We start from the raw sequence: 25,318 nt of genomic DNA, 5'->3' as shown, positions 1-25,318 counted from the left end.
TAGATGCTGTGCGGATTGGGGAGTATTAATACTTTTGATCCTCCATCTATCGACGTTATCACTCTTTGACGTAAAATCATTTTGAGCTATCCAGAACGAGAGCGTTCGCCCGCATGTCCGGGGATAAATGGCAACAAGAACGAGAACTAATACTCTTACCGCCTTGAATGCATGTAGCTAATGCGATAATCCCGCGAAATAATTAAGTATGTCGAGACGACCTAGAGAATGTTCTGTACCCGGTTCTATACCTATAACCATACGAGAGAAATTTTACGATAAAAATTATTTTAATCCTATTTAAATGAAAGCTTTTCGATGTTGAATAATAAAAGTTATATAATAGATAATTGTCACAATATCATATTATCGATTTGTATAACTTTTTTCCAAATAGTTTTCTCTCGGAGAAAATTTTATTAAACAAAAAATCCCTTAGAATTATTTGATTAATCTAGGAATATAAAAATATATATGAGCTTTTTTACAAGTAATACTAAACATTCCTGCTTCTCCTATTTTTATATGATTTAACTATTTCCGCGGCTGTGTGTAAGATAAAAATTTTGCCAATAAATATTTTACATTTGTGGTGGGACAAATTAATCCATCAAATATTTACTCCAAATTGCGTTTATACTGCGTGTATTGCGTGGTTTGTACGGCTAAAACTATTAAAAATAACTTGTACAATAACAAATATTTTATGTCTCATGTTTTTAACGTAACATCAGGTTTACAAATTAAATATATTGGAAATAATTTTTTCAGAGAATTATAGAAACAATTTTTCGTAATTTAGAAAAGCTGAAAGCGTATTGTTAATTGCTTCGAAAATTTTATTACTTTGCAATCTTGTACCTTCAACAAGTAATACAAATGACTGTGAATTTTAAGAGTTTAATTTGATCGAGAAAGGTTGGTGTAAAGGATGAATCGCAGCAATCAAAATGGCTGGCAGCACGAAAATCTTATGATTATATTGACTTTTGTTTATATCCACTCTTCTCGACCAGAAAAATAGAAGTAACAGCTTATGGTCGTTGAGACTATTGAACCAGAACGGTACGAAAATACTGGGAGTCTCTCGAAGTGATTCTGGTAAGCAGCCAAAGTGAGAGTGTAATGGAGCTATGGAGAGGAAGAAGGAAGAAAAACGACATGAGTAAAGCGTCCGGGAACTCTTCTACTGGGTAGCTTAGAAACGTTTAACTGGTAACTAGGCTAATGTGGGATTATTGGAGACAACTATAGCATTCGTAGATATAATTGAACATTCTTTTGATTTAACTTCACGTAGAAAAAAAGAAAATTGTGCGAATATATGAAATATTAAATCGGCTAATTCAAAAGGAATAATTTGTATTAAGCATTCATTCGATAATTCACTTTTAATTAAACGTATTAATTATTTTGCTACTTCCAATTTTATTCGAATAAAATATGCGATCCTTCATAACGTTCATGAATGAAGAAAGAAAATATGGTAATTTTTTATGCAATCTTAATTGCATTATTTTACACGGGTAGGAAGAATCGATTTTTCGTTTAATTTTCGTGATATAATCGCGAATAATCTATATTCAACATAATATTGGTTTCTGACAGATAAATACTGGTCGTTAGGATTTGCAAGGTAAGAAATGTCACGACAGCAAACCGTGATATTATTTCGGGGGCATAGATTTGTAACGTGTCGAGGTGCGTACAACGTTCGCAAGATGTTACGCGGATATTAACGCCGTGTCGTGTCTCATCAACGTCGTGTAGCGGTGGGGTGAAATGCCGATGACGATGATTGATGTTAACGACATACATACAGCCGACTGTATTCAGAGAGAGAGACGCGGTAACGGGCGTTAATAATCGGCGCACCTGCTCTTTTAATTTACTTCGGCCGTCGCGTCGGAGCGATAAATCGATGATTCCCGAATGATTAGCCCATAAATGCCTATCTGCGCATTGAGCGCAACCATCTCCCACGCGTTTTACGCGTCAAATTTATTAACGCATCGCATTCCAGTCGCATGGAGGTTGCGAACGGGCAAAGGCGGATCCTGGCAAACGAAATAAAGTATTTATTTTCGTTGCAAATTAGCGCCGCTAATGGCCGCCGCAAGCGCAAATTACCGACATTACGTACTTCGCGGAATCTCTCACGCGTGCTTCATTACGATGCGCGGCCGTGCGCCGTGTCGGCTTTAATTAGCCGTAGATAACCCGAAACACCCGTTGCCTCAATTACTTTTTCGCGATCCGGCCGATATCCGGCTTGAATTTTCGAAGGGAAATTTACGAATTCGAACGCTCGCGTCGCGAGTTTGTAAATTCGCGAAATTCGCATAATTATTAAAACGGAACGAACTTCCTAGAAGAATTTTTCTCCTGTCGCTTCGAGGAGAATTTACGAAAACGTAATTTGTTCCTCGACTTCGCACAAATCTGTGGAAACACGTTTTGAAAATAACGGCGGATCGAGAGAGGTGGCGGCCGTTACGTTTTCCGACCTGCTCTCTATATAGGACTCCTCGATGTTTGATCTTTTGATTGAATTGCGCGGCCAATAACTGACCTCCCTTAAGGGGTTTTGCGCGACCCTCGGGAAATATCGGACCTTTAATGTTCTGATTCGAGAACATTGCGCTCTCTTTTCTCATTTGATGTCGGTGCGGTCTCTCTGTCTTCTCGCATTGAAGCTGGCGCTTGAACTTTTCAGCCATCTCTTGTCGCTGCTATTTGAAATGCACAGCAATTGTGGAAATTGCTGCATTGATTTGCTTTTAATATTCACCATTATATGATTAAAAAAGTAGCGATCCAATATTTACGTTCGATATACGATGAAAAATATCAAATATTTATCTGTTAAATTGCTGATATAAATTAAGAGATGAAGGAAAAACGCATTCGCATGATATACTCGTAGCTTGTAATGACAATGCTTGCAACAAGATGCGCGCCACTTCAGGAAATCGCTTTTGTTCACCGGAGAGCGAGACTCATTGTGCATCGCGGAACGTCGACCGATTCAATTTTACCCCAATGAACCGTGTGGCACGGCAAAATCGAAAAAAAGTCGACAGAAGGGTTAATGGGAGAGGGTGAAAGGGGAAGGTTTTGCAATTTCCGCGACATACGTTCTTGTCATATCGTCGTATAGTCAAAGACATCTGCGATATCGTGCACCATATAGCTTCGACATTTTTCATGGAAATTGCCGAACAATAGCGGAAGAGAAGAATGCAGAAAGCAATAAACTAAAGGAAGGGAGAGGGGAGAGAGATATGCAAACGTAAAAAGGCGGCGTACTTGGGGTGCAGCGAGTCTATTAGTGGCCGTCTGGGTTAAACTGTGTTTGGCTTGCGGGCTCGGCGCGGCCATCTGGGTGGATTATCAGCGACGTAGAAGTCGAACTGAACGTCCGACTAACTCTCTCATTGCTGAGAGACCGCAAGGGTGTGGTGGTCTACTAACCGCCCGATAAAGCCGTGGCTTTTCGGCATGGAAACGCTTCGAGAAAATAATTAACTCCGTCCATTCCGGCGGTTCCTTCGATTTACATGGGCTCTACATTGTCGCAAACAGCGGCGTGAATCTTCATTCTGTCTAGAGGGACAGCCAGCATAGAGATATCCCGATTTGACATGGCAGTAGCAGCTCCTCTATCACGTCAAGCTGTTCTGTCATGTCCCTGTGCGCTATTGTGTGTGTGAGACCGCGTATGTTAGATTTACGATATTCGAGGGCAGGACATTATATGACTGTTTCGCGTAGAGAACGCAGGGCAAAATATACATATATGAGCTTGTTGACTTGTAAATTAAATTCCATGAGTTATACAAACGAATATAAGTTTAGTTATTAAATAAAAATAAAAGAGAGGAACCTGTTAGCGAATTTGATTTGATTACAATTCAAATATTTACTACATAAATTGTGATTTCTCTCTCGTTTTTCCTAATTACAAAAATTTCAATTCCATTATTTATATGCACATGTCTCAAATCGTCTTATTAATCGTTATCGCAAAGTCAAATCTGCTTGCGCTGTCTCTTAGTTCGATGAGGCTTGCATAGAGATTGACGATTTTGAATCGACATTTCAAGTCGAGTAGGCTTTTGAGCTCCGATTTGCTGGCAAATACATCCATCTACTTCGCCTTTTCAAAGAAGGATTTAGCTTTCGTTCGACGTCTGAATATTTTTTATTTGTGAACAAAAGAGGAAATTATTGATCGATTTATCTGGCTTATTTATTTCTGATTCGCGATTTAGGAAAAATTTTGATTTTATTATGGAAATTTTTAAATAAATAATTAGTCCAGTGAATTTGCTTCTCGCTTTTTTGATTAGAAAATGAAGAATGAATAAAAACTGATTATTTATTAACTGAACTATTATTAGTAAGAATTGAAAAATAAAAAATGAATGAAGAGTAAACAATTTTTAATTAAAATTACTTTTAATTTACTAGAGCAATTGCTTTCTTTTTAAAGAAATGGAAATAGATGCAAATCCATTATTCAAGCGCAAGATTACAATTTACGATTTAATATCCATTTTCTGACCGCATTCGTACAGTTGATATTAGTTTCCATGCACATTGCATAGGTATAAATTAAAAATTCATAAAAATGCAGCAGAGAAAGAGAGAGAGAGAGAGAGAGGGAAATAGAGAAAGTAACAATTACTTGGCAAGGTTCTATCTATTAAAACAACGTGTTTAGCTTGCCGTATTACTGCTTGTTGCGCTCTTCGAGCGTGCGCGGGCGCTAAGGCTGTCATCGATGTCCTAGAAACAACTTCGGCAACACGGGAAACGGAATATTAGTGAACAATGGTGGCCAAAATGCTTCCTGCCGGTTATAACGCCGAGCTATACCTGCTTGCAACTTGAGTCAAGCGCAAACCTAGGATTGGATGGCAGACAATTTAAGCTCGGCTTACGATTTAAACAACGGTTGCTCTACAAGCGGGCCTCCATCCGCCTTACCGCCCCATTTAAACACTCTTACAACCACCCAAATGTGGTATGGATTAATTCATTCAACGTCCCTATCTGCATCCGGGAAGGGGCTTTCGGGCGCTTAAAGCGGGAAATAAATCTATCCCGCGCGGCGAGTCTCCGAGATCGCGAGCAGCAAAGAATCTAAATTGCGGTTGCCGTTGTAATCCATCGTTGTCACCCACGCGAAATAAATGATATCCGTAATTGTACCCGCCCGTACATTTTATTAAGCTGGCCATTGTTCGTCGCCGAAAGTAAACTGTCTAGTGGTGCGTATTTCCGCGTCGTATATATTTCGCACTGAATACGGTCGTCCGGTGACTTTATGTAAATACGAACACGTCCTTCGCATTGGACAAATGAGAGAGTCAAGCCTGACAATCACATTTCACGTTAAAACAAGTCCTCGATACAAATCAATCGACAAATGCACCGACGCTATTCATGACTTCGAAAATTTTGCGATCTTTGAAAAATAAGATGTGCGTGTGTATTCGTATATATAAAATATAATATTTAACGTGAATTCTCGCGTGAAAAATTTTTACGCTGCCTCGGATTATTATTATGGCGATAATAATTTCTTAATTTGCAATGCACTTTTGGCGCGAGACTGCAAAATAATGGTTGCTGCGTTAACTTCGCGTCAAAAGTTCCGGCGAGCGTTTAACATACGTCCGACGCCCATATTTATGGGCCATGAAATATTTCCGTGTTATAATTGCGCCTTAAAGCCTGAATTCATAATGCCCATTCTCAGGCGCTGTATTCCTGCCCCCTTTTGTGCCCAGCGGGCACTTAAAAAGAAAGATATGCAAAGGGCATTAAATAAATTTACACTCTCGGTGTTTCCTCGCTCGTCGCGTGAACGCGCACGTGAACAGATTACTTTCCTTTTTTTTCCTTCGTTCCTTTAAGTCGGATTTACGATATCGCGAAATTCGTTTATAATTTTTACGGTGGCCCTAATGAGGGTCTTTCGTGTCCGAGGCTGTAGCCCGCTGATACATCCTGCTTTCTCGTGTTTTCCTTCAGAAATTACCTTTTTCTCGCGTTAAATTATAACGCCGATGTCGCTTAATGATACGTCGAGAGATTAACATTATACAAGTCATAAATGTTGTTAATTTGATTAATGGATTTCATTAACGAATTTAATATATTCGCGCTAGTCATAGCAAAAAAATGTTGAAATCCAGAGAAGCAAAATCGCGAAGCGAATACGTTTTTGATGGGAAACAATTATTAGGACGTATCGAGAAAGGATTAGCTTGATCAAGAACTGCACGATCGTGTCGAGAAATTCGCACAGACAGGAACCGCGTGCCGCTTTTCTCGCGCCGGCTTATACCTACACTGAAAAAAAAATTCTGGGTAAATCTATGAGATGCATTTAGTAATGCATTTTTTGAAATATTTAGTTTTTATCATCAAGTATGATAATAATAACAAAATATTTAGTAATAGTTATAAACATTTTCCAAAAATAGTTATAAATATTTTACGTTTAATTGAGTTCACTAAATATTAAAAATAATTAAATAATTTCGTCTTAATCACCTATACGTTTAGTTGAAACTATTTCATCACAGCGCTGTGGTGAAATAGTTTCAACTAAACGTATAGGTGATTAAGACGAAATTATTTAATTATTTTTAATATTTAGTGAACTCAATTAAACGTAAAATATTTATAACTATTTTTGGAAAATGTTTATAACTATTACTAAATATTTTGTTATTATTATCATACTTGATGATAAAAACTAAATATTTCAAAAAATGCATTACTAAATGCATCTCATAGATTTACCCAGAATTTTTTTTTCAGTGTAGTGGTTTTAATTTCCAGCCCTCAAGCTCTTTATATCCACAAAAGGAGTATAATTATCCACAAAAAGGAAGAAAGCTGGCATTGAATATTTTAGTTCTCGTTCCTCGTAGCATTGTTTCGTAGACTACCCTCTTCTTCCCATTCTTAGTCTCTCTCACTTCTTTTTGGCTTTGGGGTACTAAACCCCTCGTTTCGTAACAAAAATAAGAACGAATAAATGCGGAGGGAGCTGTGCGAGAATGGAAAAGATTCTACTCTATTTTTATCGTTCCAAGGTCTTACGGTTTTGGGATTAGCTAGGAAAGTTACGTCAGACATTTTGTGGTCAGCTTTGCATAAGTCTCAAGTCTCTTTCTCTCTTTCTCTGTATATGTATCCATCTATTTCTCTTTTCCTCGCTTCTTTTCATTCCCGTTGTTTCGTATTTCGTCTCTTTATTTCGCGATTTTCGGTTCGAACGTACGTATGTCCAATAAAAATAAAACCTGCATTAGGATCGCGCATTAACTTCTGTACCCCTCTAATCCTACAAGCTATTTTATTTTCGAGTTAAAGTATATTACTAAGTTGTTGATTCGCGGTTTATCAGCGATGTTAAAAATTTTGAGCTTAAAAGTAATTTATGCGTAAACAAGATTAAAGTATTTTCCCAAATAATATTAAACTGTGTGTGTGTATATATATATATATAAAGTATAATATATTTATAAAATTTATAATAATATAATATCTATATCTATAATTTATAATATTTAAATAATACTTATATAATATTTATAATAATTAAAATATATTTTTCGATTTTTGTTAATACTATAGCAGTACCATTTTTGTTATTAATGTATCAGAATTATACTTTTTTTACAATTAATAAAAAATTAATAAAATTAATAAAAAAAATTAATATAAATTCCTGCAAAAGAATTTTAAAATCAGAAACAACTCTATGCTCTATTTTATAAAAGTCAATGAACCAGTTTATCATTATAATTAATATTAAGAACGATCGAGATATGATATTTAATGAGTGATTCAAAGTGTAATGTTGGTTTCTTCATGTTGTAAAAGTCAGCAGATTTATTTTATCGTCATAGTTAATATAACCGAGGGGACGGCCAACGAAAATGAATTGCATCGATATGCAAATGTTCGCCGAATGCATAATCAATGTAATATATCCCAAAAGTATTTTTTCTACTGTAATATCGTTACAAATGAATACGTATACTGATTACATTTTCCTTCCGGTAATTTAATTTATAAAATAAGCTTGTAAGAACCTCATAAAAATGACATTTGAGTACGCATCGATAGTGGCGAAATTAACGAAATTAAGTTATCACTTCGCAAAGGGGAAAAACTTCGTAAAGTGATCTTCGGTGAGTGTATCTTTACAATCCGTACACGTCCGATATAAAGTATCTCACGTTGTTGAAGGAAAAAAACCGGAAGATCTGTCTTTCGTGACGCATTTCGCCTCTCCGAACAATTCCGCGCAGCCGGTGTTCAAGAATGAGGTATAAACCGTTGATAAATGATCACGGCAGAAAGAACAGCCTCGTAATTGTAGTCTTATTAATGGCTCGCAACTGCACACTGTAACGACCTGTAGCTATAACACGCATCTCGTTTGTATCTCGCAACCGTAATCTGCCAATTTACGGCGTGAAATCGCTAGTAGCACGAGAACGTGCACGAAGGTACACAATGGTATTCAAAGTATGAACGTGATAAACATAGTATCCACAGAATAAATCTTCAATTATTTGGAAAAAATATAAATTCTCTCTCGTTGGAATAAATCTGAAAATTTATATTCACTTGCCACAATTTTCTATATATATTTACAAGCCGTTTGAATAACTTTTTTCAAAGTTTCGCGGAGAAAAAGAAAGATTTTATCTCGTAAATATAAATTAATTTTAACTTCAGTTATTAATCTTATTTAGAAAAAAATTAGAAACATTAAAGTGAAAGAATTTTTTATCGCAGTGATATAATTAAATTCCATTCGATAAAATTAAATTATATTTCTAGAATGTCACGGGGCCAAGGGGGATGGTCCGACGAGCCTTGCACTTCCGGTAGTGCGAGTCGCCGCAGTGGAGCGCGGCAAATGGCAGGATCATCCTCGAGAACGTCAACTTCCGCCTTGGAGGAGCGCGCTTCCGGTACGCCGTGTAAAAGCGGCTTCAGATTAGGTGTCTACGGCTGGAGAAAAAGATGTCTTTATTCCCTCGTGTTGACGCTCATGGTCATCGTTATTCTCAACCTCGCTCTTACCGTCTGGCTTTTAAAAGTCATGGGATTCAGTTCCGTAAGTTTATAAATTAATGAGATATTATTTCAACGTGTCACATTTATATACACACAATTTATCAATATTGTTTTTTCTCAAACTTCTTTAATAAAAATTTGAGGTGATAGATAAAAATATCAATGACTCATAAAGTTGATCAAATGTTTAAAAAATCTTTTAAAAAATATTATTTAGAAAAATATCTTATTTTAAAGGAAGTATATTATTTTAAAAAATATATTATTTTATATTTTACATATTTTACTGATAAAAAGTAATAAAAAAACTTTTTTTACATTCTTTCTTTTTTAATATAACTTTTTAGCTATATTAAAAATTCATACAAAATTTCTAAAAAATTTAATCAATTCTGTGAGCAACTGCATGTATAATACTAATTTTTGTATGTCGATTAATTCGAGAATTTTATCGAGAATATTTTGTAACAAATCAATATAAAATAATATATCACGGTGTGTAGAAACGCTCTTCGGGTAGGTCCGGAACGATCCTTTCCTGATTAGGATTTTCTCCTGTAAGTTCGACCTGGATAGGGACGTATGTAACTTTTCGACAGTCATTAAAGTCGACTTCTCTACCTTGCGGCTTGGAATTAGTTTCGCGCGAGTTCTTGAGCCCGAATAACAAGCCTCGACGAGGGTGTCGGATCGTGCGAACGTAGGGCGCATCACCGACGATTTTGAGGGTGGCAGAGGGAAAGGTGGCTTGAAGCGCGAAAGTGGTTAATATAATTCGCCGTAATTGCCGGAACTGTTATATTGGCGCCGCGTTGTTTCCGTTGCCGAAAATTGTCGTTTGCACTTCATACTTCTTCTCTTTCAGACTTAATTCGGTCGCGTTACAATTACACGTTCTTGGAATCGACCAAAGGAAAAGGGGGAGTGGGATTCATTAGTAAGTAAGTCGGTAATGTTCGAGCGTTCTCCTTTCGTTCTTCGCAATCTCGAGAAACGCGGCCCATACCAACTTCTTGATTGCGATAATGACTGTAATATGAAGGTCGTTTCGATGTAAATGTCGCGACCAACTTGCCTATGACTTTCTTAAGTTATTGGGACGAATTTGGCGATTTTGGATCCAACAAGAAATTACCTATCATATTAAATATATATCATAGCGTTAATTTTGATATTATTAACTTTAATTTTTCCCTTTGTGTGCTGCAAATTTTAATTTAAAAAAATGATGTTTTTAAATAAATTTTGACAATAATAGAAGGAAATTTTTAAATATCTCATTACGATAAAATTTACAGAATTAAGCGAAGAATGTGTGCATCTTATTAAGTAAATTTTTCAAACACTCTTCTAATAATTTTATTAATTACAATGCTATAATGCACAAAATGAATCATTAAATAAAATCATTAGAACAATTTTTTTTTTTCGATAGGCCACTTTGAAGAGCGAAAAAGCAGTTGTACGATGCACTTCGCAATCACCTACAGCACACGCAGTACGATTCGATTCATACGCGGGGACAGAGACCCACATAAATTCTTTCAATCCATTTTATCGCCTGGTCGCATAAACGTACCAACACTTTCGCTTCTGCAAATCGCAGCATTCCCACGTACGTAAGAGAGATGCAACAATGCTATGGATTGGTCGACTAAGCTAGTGTCTAGCCCGATTAAGGCAAAAACGATCGTGGTACTATCCACCTCGCGGCCTCGCCAAGCTGCTACTGCTACTGCTGCTGCAACTCCCTATTCGCTATTATCGAATTTATTCGAAATCGAAAGGAGCTTTCGCGATCTGGCGCAATGATCCCTCGATGGGGGCTAAACTCGGTGGAAATTGAGTATCAATCCGTAAGTAAGAAGTCTGGGAAAAGCAGGAGTACCCCGTGGGAAATGTAAGTCTCTGCCACTTCTTTTCCACTCCTCTTCACCCTTTCTACTCTCTTCCTTTCTCTCTCCTTTTTATTTTCTTTCTCCTTCTTCGATACTTTCCCGTTTTACACCACTTCCATTCCCCGTCAATTTCTTGCCACCCTCTCTTGCCTCCTCATCTCTTATCCCATCCTCCAGTGATTCTCTCATTTGATCTGCCATTCGTTTTTCTCTCGCTTTTCTCTTCCTCTTTCTTTAGCTCTCTTTTTTCTCCAGTTCTTTTCTTTCTCGAAACATCCTTCAACGCAGTTAATACTGCTCAGTTTGCCAATTCACACCGAAAACTTTTCCAACTAACGTATCGTCTTCTCTCTTTCCTCTCCTTCGTTCGTCGTAAGTCGTAATTAGAGGAGCGATAATTAAACTCTCGTTTATCGGCCGGTATTCGCGCCGATAACTCATGTCCGATTAATTGTGCGACTCGGTAAATCAGCGAGACAATCAATTACGAGTTCGGGCGCGTTAATTATTGCGCGCGGTCGGGTTGCGGGCTGCCCGGTCGACGATTTACGACGATTTCGATTCACGGTGACGAATTCGACGTATACCGGAATATCTCGGAAAAGTCGAATGTAAAAGTCCTCCATTGGCACGAATCAAGCGGCCACGGAAAGAGATATGGTTTGGTTGGAAAGAGATATGCACGGCAATTTCGTTTATAGGGAGTAAAAACGTGATTTTGTAAATTTTACGCGTGAAAAATAGATGGGATCTGACGTATAAACGGATTGATCAGAAAATTTCATAAAACTGAATATAACTCCTTTCTATTTTTATTGATAATTTAAGTTAAACTTATCTTGAAGCAAATATTTTTATTTAACTTATTTTGAAGCAAACATATTTCGCAGAAAATAAAGCAGGAAATATCAATAATATGTTCTAAATAATATCTTAATGTATATGATTGTAAACATTTTTATAATTTAAAGTATTTTTTTATAGATGATTGATTATATAGAATACTAATACATATAGATATAGATTATTGGAAATCTAAAAAGATAAAGTAAAACGCAATATATATTGATATCTCATGCTTTTTATAACACAAACTGAAATGGCAAAAATCGGAACAATATTTGAAATTAAGTACTGTTGTATTTTCTAACATCATTTTCTAAACGGACTCGCAAACCTAGAGACAATAAGATGTTCCATAAAACAACCGAGGATAATATAAATTATGCGATGATTTTAGCGTTTTATATATGTCTCTAATTATCATTTCATGTATATTAGAGCGAAGTGAAAAAATAATGTGTTGTAAAAATATTTGAATGGCAATGTATTTTAATTATACATTATTTAATTATACAATTAATCCAAACTAAAAATTAAAATATTTATTTTAGCGAATTAAATAAGCGACTAAATATTATTTTTATTTAGGTTCTTTTTGAAACTCCCTTATATTTTACGCACCATAAATGCGATTCGGTAATACGTATTAGTTATGCGTATAAAACCTGGTATTGCCAGTTACGCCGTCGAAATCAAAAGTCTCCGAGACGTAGAGCCGGAAACTGCGAAACTCTTCGAGACTTGGTTGATACCCATCTAGAAGTTTTCCTATACGAGGCATTCCTCCTAGGCGAGTGAAAGCGCGATGCACTTGCGAATCGGGAAATATTTCATGCCCACCGTACTTCTCCCGCGCCTTTATCCACCCATCCTTCCCGACTATTCATATTTGATGAGAGCCTCGGTCTGCTTCCCACTGCCTCTTTTCACGACGAGTTATCCCGTCTCGGCCAACTCCGGCCGATGTCCTTTCCTCATTCGCAAACGAGAGAGATACCGCGAAGAAATTAAATCATTTTTCTCAATTAAGAAAACCGCCTCGCCCTCGTAACTGCAAAACTTTCGCCTCGGCGGAATTAATTAAGAGCCCTCAATCGGTGCGCTTTATTATTAATGAAGTACGGTTTTGTCGCACTTGATGCTAGTTGTTAATAATTGCATGTATATGATGAATTTCTCACCGCGATAAATTTATTCGTGCGAAATAGAGGCACAAGCTTTACTTCGATTAACTTTTGTGGAAGTATAACCGACGTTCTTTTTTTTATACAAGTAAAAATTAAACGTTTAAATATATCTTTCCACAATTCTTTAAACATTTTAATATAGTTAAGTTTTTTATAAATAATTTCAAGAATTTTATTTATCACTTATACTTTTCACTACTCAAGAGATTTTGCTTCTTCAATTTTTTTTAATACTCTTTTTCATTATGTCATTCTATTCCATTTGCAATTTTCAATTGTGTGTTGTTTGAAAAGGATTTTATCGATTACGCTTGCATTTTCATGGCGGTACGAAAAGATTTTCTTTACGAAGTACACGTTGTCGTTCGTGAGTATCAATATTTCAGGTTCTTTTTGGGATTCCCATCAAGTGAAGAGGTCTTAGGAGAGATCTTCGATTACGGACAATATATAATACAGCCTGAAACGTTATGTCGAACGGAATGGTATACGGACACTATATTGACACTAACGGCTTACATACATGGCCATAGTGAACAGATGCCCCTTCCACCTAATATCGCTTGCGGGACCTTATCCTCTATAACCCTTGTATCCATAGAGAATTCACCTGTATACATTCCTACATCCCCTACGAAGATACATATTGCACGCGCGCCCTCCGCACCCATACAAGGTGGCTCCTTTCGTAGCGTCCCTTTCGCTGAGAATCAATTGAAATTCATGTCTTCAAATGAACACTTCTCTACTCAAATCATATATATACATTTGCGCATATTTTTGTTAGATCATCGTGTGTGAAATAGACACTTTTTAAATATTCACTTTGTTATTTTTTCAATAGATAATTTTTGTAAATAGACATGACATGAAAAATTTTTTTTAGTGCAGTAATTTATGAAATGTTTCAAATTTGCAATATGACAGAAATGTACTATTCGTTTATTGCCAAAATTAAAGTTATAATTTTGAGGGAAATGATATTGAAAACATAATTATGTAAGATTAGGAAATTGATATTGAAATAACTACAACTATTAATATATATTTCTGTTAATTCCTACATCGATGGATATTTTTATGTCTCTCTTGCATAGATATTCTACATAAAAGAAATATAAAAAGATCTATATTAAAATCTTGTTAATTAAAAAAAATATCTGTATCAATTGAGAATAACTGCTATAAATATTCATGATAATAATTCTGGACGGATTTTATCACATATTATAATTAGAAGGAGAAAAATAAAAATAAAAGTGATGATGAATATCGAAAACTTTTTGCAGCTGCAAGTTTTTTAGCAGGAATTGATACCACATGTGTGTACAAACACGAGTGATCACCCTGTATACCATACATACATATGGTATGTTAGTATTAAAGGATATCCATTATAGCACCTAGCCACCAAGTGTAAGTGCAATATAGCGGGTATAGCGCCATGAATTTTGAACGTATAGCAGTGCTGTAGTACGTTAGTGGTAGCGGTTATAGGTTGGTTCGCGTGGAAGGCCGAGCAGACAAGTTTATTGTTTCTAGGGATTTCGCGCCAAGCCACAGGGGAACCATCGTACGAATCTCCTATGAAGACTTCATATTTTATCAATTGATATCCTTTAAATAATTGTTTCTATTGATTAATCATGCATCTCATCTTAATCTTTCGTAGCATGTATAACTTTCATCTGCGTCATATCTTGGTATTTGCAAAAATAGACACTTTTTCATAATAATTTAAAATATTACCAGTTAGACTAATAAATAGAACAGAAAGTAAGAATAACAATTTTTAAAATATACGCTCATTTTTATATCAAATGACATATTCTATGTATTCGTCTAAATGAATTTCAATAACTATAAATTTAGACTTTGTTCTACATCGTAATTTCGCTTCCCATATCGCCGACCACGAGCGAGCCTCGGCGCGAGCCAAAAGTCAACAGAACGATATTTGTCCCACAAAAATCGCCGCGGCGAAGATTTAAATTCGGCAGTCGCATTACGCCAGCCGTCGCGGCGTTTTTATCGATTTCCCATTTCGAACCGCCGATCCCGCAGCCCTACGTCACATACCAGATTGGGGTTATAGGTTTCCTCCCTTCCCTCGCTATCCCCTTTCCCCTCCCCCGATATTGCATAATCCGTAGAGATGTGTGTCGTGCGGCGTGTTCCCGGTTGACCCAGTGTGTACGTGAAAGCTACGAGGATTTCTACCTAAATGCAGTTACCATCTTAGTAGCGAATGCTAATATCAGAAAATAGGAAATATAATAAATTATTGTATCGAAGCTGAAAAAAGCGGCGCGATTCAAAAAGAAGAGAAGAAAACTCGCCCAGGAATATTATTAAGAGAAGATTCTAAAAGAGACGAAAGCGCGCCAACATTAATGATGCCTCGAAGGCGTCTCTTCTCTCATCTCCCTTATATAATTGTTACCATTAGCGTAAGAAGAATATACATATCTATATATATCGTAAATAAAACAGTCAGCTGCCGCGCTGCATCACAAATCTAGGGTTGCTCATTATTTTAGGAAAAAAAAGACAATTTTGAGAGAAGAATCTCCGCGAAAACGATTCGTTAGGCGGCACGGTTTTTCATATATTGTTAACATGCGGTTGTTACTTCATCTTGTTATATCAATGTGTTTATATATCAATGTTTCGCATGAAAATAAATATAGCTAAACTCAAATAACATTTTAACAAAATTGAAGAAAGAAGAAAGAGAGAAATCTTTGATCTCGATTTTTAAAATATTAAACATAAATGCAATTTTTTTATGCGTTTTTATAGGAATGGCATAGACTTTTTATCGAAATAGAAATTGTTAAAGATTTGGCCAAGGCAACAATTGACTTGATAATTACGACACCGAAACTTATGGTAAAGCGTTACTTCTGTCTACGGACGAGAATATACCAATATATCACTTCGTCGACCAGGGAATAATCTTCTCGTTAATTCGCCGTTGCGCGATGAAGATGACCTGGACGAAATCGTCAGCGGGAGTTAATCCTCGCAAGACGCATTAGAAGTCCCCGCGATTTGATCCCCGCGTAACACGAAATTGCAATATCGTGATGCGGAGAGGATGATAAGCGACGGCCGAGGATGGACCTTGAATTCGGTTATGATTAGCGAGGGGGTTCATCGTCGCCGAGGATCCCCCGAGGAAAAGGTGGTGACAAAATTCCGAATCGAATTATCTCGCGACGCAGCGCGGAAGTTAGACGAGACTGCTAACGTCGTCGTCCAGCTTGGGATAATTACGTGAGGTGCATTAGCGTGGTCGCACATAGTAGCGCCATGTGCATATGTGTAATCATCGCGACATACATACATATGCGTTAGGACGCGAAACGTATGAATGTCTTGTCATGGAAGGTACGTAACCGAGTTCAACGATGCACAGTCATACAAACTGCGAATGCCACGTTCATGCTCGCATACAAAAAATTTAACGGTTATCATTTTTAATAACGATTTTCTTCCAACAATATCGCATGAGATACAATTGAAATAAAAATTATGATACCATGTGCGAGAGAATTATAAATCTTCACTTTAATCGTTGGAATTGAATCAATATGAAACTTTAATTAAAAGAAAAGGGAAACAATAGATTTTGGAAGCTACATTTTTTGGCGGAAACAAGCATATTATTTCCTGGATGCGGATGTAATTTCCGACTTCCGCGGAATGAGATGTGCACGCGAATCGGCTCGCGAAAATGGCGTGGCGCGCGTTCAGAACGCGCCGACTTCTATTCATCTGCGCGAACGAAATTCATTGCAATTGAAATCTGACTACGTCCTGGCGTGAATTTCATACGGATGTAAATTTATGTTAAAGCAATTTAGGAAATATATTCTTGGGTTTTCGCTGCTGCTTTTTAGCGGAAGTTAAATAATATCGAGGGCATAATTCAAAATTCTCGGAGAATTACTAGGTACTTTATTTCAAGAACAACTTTTATGTCACGAATATTTAATTAATATATATATATTTTATGTTAAAATATTGAATATTAAAAATTTAATTATATAACATTATAATGCAATATGTTTATTTTCTGATTAGATTATCGCTAACTGTTTCAAAGCATTATAAAGTTGAAGATTCTTTAAATTTTTTAAATCGAAATGTCAAACTATAAATTCTATAAACAATTTTTTTGCTTAGATATCCTGTTTTATTTTTGAAAATCTTATGCAATTTTATATAATTATTTAATCGATGAAGAGAATTTTAATAAAAATCGAGCATTTTGTTAAATGACATAGTAATATGTCGGTTAATTTTTAAAGTTAAAAATAGAATATATTAACGTCATAATATAAAAGAATATATTTGTATTTTTTCTAATAGATCATTTCAAGCGAAGTTCATCTCGATAAGAAAGCGACGAAAAAATTGACCACGATTAAAGCAGGCGTGGCGCTAAAACAGAAAGCCTTTGTAATCCTTGTAAATAACGTGCTTTGTATTAATTTATGGACGACCAACCGAGCAATGTCGAGCCGAGGCGTCGTTACGATGATATACGCTTACGAGGGGTGTTATTTGGATTTCATTACGTGCCACAACCGGCGCCACCGCTATCCTACCAACACCCTTGTCGCGCGAATCACGTGTCTCGATATTTGGAATTCGGAATTCGGAATTCGAAACGAAGTGCGCGAGATATGGGAACGATGCGTTATTTTGCGGCAGAAAAGTGCATATAAATTCATTGACATCGTCACGCGAATTGATTTTAGCTCGACCGGAAATCTGTTAATCGGCCGCACCGCGCAATTTCCGTCGTCGAACATAAATCCGCAATTTTTCAACGATAAATATTTGATGGTCGCGACGGCAGCCAATCACGTCGATACGAAGGAAATACGGTTTGCATACGGTCGATTCGACGCAGCGATCGAAATTTAGCCGGCTAATTGCGCGCATTTTCCTTTCCGTTCTATTTATTACCTTCTCTTCTTCTATCCTCGAAAAAAACCGCGCGAAATCGAGATAAGAGGTGGAGAAAGGCACGCACTCGTTCGCGCTGCGAGAGGGCTAAGGGTCGATATTTTTTATTGTCGCTTAAATCCCCTTATCAACGGTCGACAGACAACGAGATAAAAAGGGTATAAAGCCTCGGACTTAATGATACCTGTCTGACGGTAGATTACTTTTACTACTGCCGCTCGTTCTCACCACTACGATTGGACGATCTTCTCGACTCCAAAGGTTCCTCTAGACCGTCTGGCGATTCTAAAAAGCAGGTGCAGCTATAGTTCTTTCTTTCTCTCTATTTTCCTCATTCTTCTCTCGTTTTGCCGCTTACGCTCCCACGCTTGCACTTTTTCCTTCTTATAACGTACTTCGTCTCTCTTTCTTTTTTTCTCGCAACATTTCTTCTCGATCTCATTCTACCGGCACGATCGCGTCTTCCTCTGTTTCTCCCTCACAAGCTCGCTCGCTCTCCGCGGGTGCTATTGGGGTTTACGATTACGGTTAAGTAGAGGGCAAAGAGATCGTATCGTTTTCCGAACGATTTGGCTAATCGAGTGTCGGTGGCTCGGTATCTCCTCTTCCTTCCACTTGCTCTCATTGATGATCGCAACTATGCACATCCAGATTGATGTTTGGCAAATTCTATGTTTAAACCGTGATCTTGCAGCCAGTGTTTAGCCAAATCTAGCAATCAGTTATTTCCTTCAAAATATCGACACTTATGATGGCGCAATAGCAAATTATGTAATTGTATCAATTAAAAAACGCGAAAAAACTGCTGATAAAAATATTAGCGAAGTAATAACCGATAAAAATAATCTTTGTAATATTCGTTTACTTGCCCATTGGTAATTATCTATGTAGAATAATAATTTAGTTTTCTTATTATATTATATTCACCACGTACAAAATATATACATATATATTTTCGCATAAAAGCTTTCTCGACTAAATATTTATCAAAAACAAATTTATTTAATCATTAAATACTCTGGTATATTGAAAGATTTAACAAGTCAATATTTATAATGCAATTCTAAATCAACAAAAGTTACGAATAAAAAGTTTTCTTACGCTTTTGGTGAAAAAAATCGCTTTAATTTATCTTAAAAATACTTCTCTAAAAATTTGAGTCTCTAGAGACATGGAATTTATTCGAAATAAATGTAGATATGATATAAATGTGAAATAAATCTGATTTATAACTTTTCCTAAAATCTATATATCTAAATCTGAATTAAATTCCAGTTGGATACGGCTGTGTTAAAGATATATTAAAATTTGTCTTTACATTTGGCTTTTCACATTTTGATAGGGAAATTATCCTTATCGCTTTACCCCGAATTGACGTATCAAATTGCCGCGCTATATGCAAATATTTGGCACGATATTCGGTCTAAAAAAAAAAACCACTGAATTGGAGGCTACTTGATCGGAAGTTCAACCAGTTCGGACAACGTGTATCCCAACGACCTTCTTTTTCCACAGCTGTAATAATAAGTGGACAGAGCGTGGCAATTGCTTTCGATCGAGCGGCCAATCATCGGAAACCAATGTGGACGGTAGGCACGAGAAAGACGAGTTATTTTACCGCGAAGTGGTATTTTAAAGAAGACGTAGAGAGAAGACGAGATGCGGAAAATTTGTCAAGTTATCTGTTCATTTCGAACTATTCTTAACGTTTCATGTGCAATTTTTTTCGTGAAAAATACATGCACATTTCCGAAGCAATATTAAAATACATTATATTCACGTTAATACGAGAAATGTAATTGTCTGCATCGAACTATGCTCATCTCAGCGCAAAAGATTATAGAACAATGCAATTCGTGTTCGCTATATTGATGCGCGCGAATAAAATCTATGTAATTTTAGCTTTCAACTGCTACGGTTTAATTCGGTGGTTTAATCCCGACTGATAATTTTCTCAACTTTCCCCGAGAATCCTCCTCTATAAATATATGTCTGAACATAACACGTTTCTCTCGATTACTTTGCAAAAGCTACGATCATTTTAAAGTGAAATACGGCTACTTTCACTCTTTCAACCAGACATATACCTCTTAACGCAGCCGGGGAGGCAAAGTTCGATCGCAATTATGCGCGGTAAGACCGTTTCATAAACGCCAAATTGCACTTTCCGCTCGGGATAAGTCCCAGGTGGGAGACTATCCGAAGTTTACGAGATGAATGCAAACGCGCAATGTGTCTACTTTATGGTGTGTTTCTCCTTTCGTCCCGGCCACCCCCGGGTGGCCATCTACCCCTCTTCGCTCGATACATCTCGGGGGCGAAAGAGAAAGAAGGAGAAAGAAAGATACCACGAGTTCAAATAAAATTCTGCCTATGCCACTGTTTCGAATATTACGATAGATATTTCAAGCCAACGGGTACAATGGATCACTGCATGTAACCTGCATCTAGCTCATCGCTGCATTTATAATTCAGACGTCTGAGTGGCAATAATGGCGAGTGCCACCGATACTTAATACCGTCACGCGGAAACTCGACACAGTAATGGAGTATATTATTTTATTTTACGATACGAGTGCGACGGGGCGCGCACACTCGATCTCGAAGGTGGATACCGATATTACGAGGCTTTCCGACGTGCGGTCCGACTTTAATAAATTCTGGCTTTGCTGGCGCGCGGGAAGTATCTTCGACTATCGCGGCTGCCATGCTGCTTTTCCAATCTTAATTTTGATGGTAATTTTCGCTCTAAATTTAATGCCAATCTTTTAAAAATATATCTTAATAATTAATCAGAAGATTAAACGAAAGATTGTTAAAAATAAAATATTATATTTCAGCGATGGTAAAAATAGGATTTATAAAGAATAGAAAGCCTGAGATACATCGATTTGAAAAATAAAATATACAGGGAGGTAATAAATCGTGACAAGGCTCTGCTCTATTTTTATCAAAGTATTAGCCGCGGCCTAGAAAGTTTTGACAGTTTGCCCTCCTCCCTCTATCCCTCTGTCTTGACAGTCATTTCCTTTTCTTTCAGGAAGGTATCGGCTCGCTAAAAGTGGTGCCTGGGGGAATCGAACTAAGAGGTCAAGCTGCCGTATTAGACGCCCTTGTGGCCTCCAGCCTGAGATCTCGGAGGGGCAAAAACTTGGTGTTGGAATCATGGAGTAATTTTACGGCCTCAGCAAGATCTCACGATGGTCGACTCCTCGCGCGATTAACAGTTGGTAAGTTATAAAAATGACCGCGTATAACAGTCTACATTTTTCACGTATAACCCGATATTAAGAAATAATCACAATCTTTTAAATAAAAATGAAATTGTCTAAGTAGCTTAATTTATTAAAATTTTATTATTAAAAAAAAGATGCATATATATATATACACACAAATTATATATTTTATTTATATATATAAATATATAAATAAAATATAAGATATATTTTTGAATAATAATTTAAAATAGGTTTATATATATATATATATATATATATATATATATATATATTATAAATTAAATTGTATATATAATATAACAATATAAATAATTTGTTGTGTATATATAATTGCATTTGAAAAAATAATTTAAAAGCATAAAACACGTTGTTTTTCTCTTTCTAGGAGAGGATCGTGTCGACTGCGTTTCCAGAGGTTTCCGAATAACCGATCCTCGAGGAGGGGTGCTCTTTTCCGCGGACAGAGAACAGGTTATCGTGGGAGCGGAAATGTTGAGAGTAACCGGTGAAGGTGGTGCTGTTTTTCAGGGAAGCGTACAGACTCCATTGGTCAGAGGAGAATCGGGGCGCGGTCTTAGGTAATTATATTATAAATATGTCAATGACATACATTGCAAAATTTAATTGTTTAATCGATAAAAATCCGTAAGAAATTCTCTGCGCATATCATCGAGAATTATTTATTATTAGTATCATCTATAAATAGGAAATTTTTATATATTGTCTTTACATGTTATGCGATTATTTGCAACTATTTACATAAACAATTGCATTGAGATGTAATATCCCAACATTTGCTCGTATATATAATTATATTCTAGCAAGTAATAATTATTAGATTGTAATCAGATTAATCAAATATATTTGCTTTATCAGATTTAAATTTTTACGCATTGTTTAAATCAAACAGTTGCAAAAAAATAGTAATATCGCAACTATCGGTTTTTCCTGGCAAATCGCGTGAGAAATGAAACATTTTATGGCTTGAGAATAGAGCGCGTATATTTAGAAAATAGCGCCTCAACGTACAAATTAATAATAAAACGCCGAGCAAGCGCGATCAATCGATCATTTTCATCCGATCGAATAATAACGCGTTTTAGCAGAGTTTCGTTTCTTTGCAAAGAAGTCATTTTCCCGTCAAAAACGGCGATTCCTTTCCATCCAGTTCCGATTATCGCATCTTCGGCCCGAGAAAGCTCATAGAACCTTCAAACTCTTTTCTCTTTCGCTCGTCTTTGTTTTTATCTCTCACCGAGCACCTCAGTGTATTACAGCGAGAAATCGAGGTCTACGAATGGTAGCATCGAAAGGAAGGGGATAGGAAGATGGCAAAAAGGGGTAAGGGGGAACAGGACGGAGTTGTACCGCCACATCGGTTATTGATAGCGCCAGCCAATTTACAGACGGATTTACGATTACAATAAAACTTTGCTCGCGTGGAAAATTATATTCATAGGATTGGATTTGCGCCAGATATGAAATACCGCGGATCCTACGAGTTCCCGAAGAGGTAGATGGCAGGAGGGGGACGAAGGAGTTAGGGGCGGTTGCGGGAGAATAAGGTGGCGGAGTGGAGCGGTAAAAGAGCAGCTTCGTGAAGAACGAGAGGAGAGACGGATGATCGTGGACCGTCTCTTTCTCCTTCATGGAAAAGAATCGATTATTGTGCGAGTTTGAGTTTGGGTTGCGGGAGTCAATACAGGTATTACCCTGTTGCCGGAATACTCGGATATAATACGACAGTTACGAGCACACAGATTTACGGTGTAATCCGTATCATTATTGGAACGTAATATATTGAAATTGAAATATGCGAATTCGTTGCGACTCATCGAATAATGGTTATATTACTTACATTTTATATATCGCAAAGTTAAGTAAAAGCCTTAAATTATTTATCGAGTACTTATAATATAAATATAAAAAGTTTACGTAAACTTTGCATAAGAATTGAATATTATTGTCACATTTGTCGTTTAATTTATACAATCAATATTTTTATTTTTCTATATATTGCACCACTTTAATGTTAATATTATAAAACTGCCTGTAAATATTATGTAAATTTCGATTGAAATATTTATCATATATATTTAAAAAGATAAACGATAAATTTAAAATATTTAAAATATTTATTAAGTTTTAAATATAAATAAATGCAAAATATTAAATATTGTAATATACGATCGAAATATAATAAAAAATAAGCTATAATTTATTCAATGTAGCACATATGTATGATGTCAAATGTTATTTAACAAACGTCATAATATAAAGATTTTACAAATAAACATTTTTATATTATAAAGTAAATTTTGGAATTTCTGATTTAGATTAAGAATAACATTAATTTTTTATGAATTAAAATCAACCAATATTAATTTGTAACCAATTATGCGTGATATTGTTTGATATAAAAAATGGACGCAGTAAATAGTAACAATGATGTAACAAAAATATCAAATGTTAAATCAACAGACAAATGTGCAATAATTAATCTCAAAGAAATTTTGTTGAGCCAGTTACTTCTCCTATAAAATTTAGTACATTAATAAGAATCAACAAAAGATAAGATTGTGAAATCCAAACAAATAATAAACTTCTTATAATTAATATTTAATTATCAGTATAAATTTTTTATATATTCCGATATACATCTTTAGGCATTTCTATGTATATATATTGTTAAAATATTATAAGAATTAATTTTAATATAATACATTAGAAATTATTTCAATATCAAGTATTGTAATATAATTGACAAATGTAAAATAAAAATTGTAATTAATTTTAAAAGTAAAAAATCTATATAAAAAAATTTTTATCTCACAACAAAATAATTATCTCACGTTATTTTACTTTGTTCTAAATGACAAAGTCAAATTGTCAATAACATGAATAAATAGGATCTGAAAAATTGGATTACACTACATGAATTAAAACAATTAATAATTAATTTTTTACATTTTTAATTGAAAAAACTTAATTAAATTATGTGTTATGTGATTGTGAAATATCTTTTGTTCTTTTTTTATTTGTTATACATGTATATGTATTCTGAAATAGAAAATTCAGAAAATATCTGATTATAAAATTTAAATATTTGGCTTTCTCTCTGTTGCGTATTAATTTATATAATATTTAACTTTGAAAGAAATGTATATAGAGAAAAATAAAAAATGCACATATAAATATCAAATTCTATTTAAAGAATATTTAAAAAGGAAAACACAAAAGATAAAAAAATATATATATATTTAATTATTTGCAATTTTTATTCTATATGTATTAAATTATTTTTATATCTCACAATATAATATTTATCTTTCCGGTTATCCATGAATTATAAATATTATAAAGAAATTTAAATAGCTATATATGTACTTTAAAAAATATTATATAATTTTATAACTCTATAGTTTTAGTATTTAGATATTATAATTTTATTTTATTTTTAATTTTTTTTCTTATTATTATTTTTTCAAGAAATTAATTCAATATTTAAAAATCAATTAACATAAATTAATTTAAAATTTAAATTCAAAATCTAAATTATGTTTTTGACACTCGAAATAAAATTATTAATATATCTTTATAATATTTGTATGCTGTGCTTACTGACATTTTTATGTATAATAATTTATGTATAAGTATTTGACAAGAAATATAATAGAAATATGACAGATTATAATATTCTTACCACATTTGGAGGCAGTTTTTATATTTTATAAAAAAAAAATATTTTATTATTTTCAATTTATCACATATCAGAGTATATTCCCTAGTTGCATGAAATACTTTCAATTTTTTTCTATATTTATGTGTTATGCCAGTTTAAATTGTCTATAAATTTCAATATGTGATTTGTGCATCTCTTGCAATTAATATATTCTAGTATACATGTAATAAAACCTGCCACCAAAATATGTCAGAAAATGACAAATCCTGCATCGACAACAAATTCAATTTTGTGAGCTTTATATTTATATTTGCATTACTATACATGCATTAAATTCAAGAAAAATGGCTATACATTTTTCAAAGTTAAATA

At 35.1% G+C, this 25,318-nt stretch overlaps 1 protein-coding gene and 1 long non-coding RNA gene across 13 annotated transcripts in view; one reads left to right on the top strand and one right to left on the bottom strand.

Moving 5' to 3' along the window:
* Scgdelta (sarcoglycan delta) overlaps nucleotides 1-25,318 on the top strand; it is a 294,591-nt gene that overhangs the window by 262,721 nt on the left and 6,552 nt on the right. For all 3 annotated transcript variants that reach the window (XM_083084034.1, XM_083084042.1, XM_083084052.1), the window contains 3 exons: nucleotides 8,878-9,157; nucleotides 21,066-21,255; nucleotides 21,650-21,842. In XM_083084034.1, coding sequence (XP_082940160.1) covers nucleotides 8,878-9,157; nucleotides 21,066-21,255; nucleotides 21,650-21,842 — 663 coding nt within the window. The remainder of the gene's footprint in view (nucleotides 1-8,877; nucleotides 9,158-21,065; nucleotides 21,256-21,649; nucleotides 21,843-25,318) is intronic.
* Nucleotides 1-25,318, bottom strand: part of LOC145962758 (uncharacterized) — a 107,572-nt gene that overhangs the window by 80,770 nt on the left and 1,484 nt on the right. The window lies entirely within an intron of this gene.

This window comes from Camponotus vicinus, unplaced genomic scaffold, assembly GCF_025532165.1.
Source record: "Camponotus vicinus isolate PSW18456_S1 unplaced genomic scaffold, iyCamVici1.0 SCAF_1, whole genome shotgun sequence".
NCBI lineage: Eukaryota > Metazoa > Arthropoda > Insecta > Hymenoptera > Formicidae > Camponotus > Camponotus vicinus.
The sequence above is the reverse complement of the archived record's forward strand: the minus strand, read 5'-3'. Positions and strand labels throughout refer to the sequence as shown.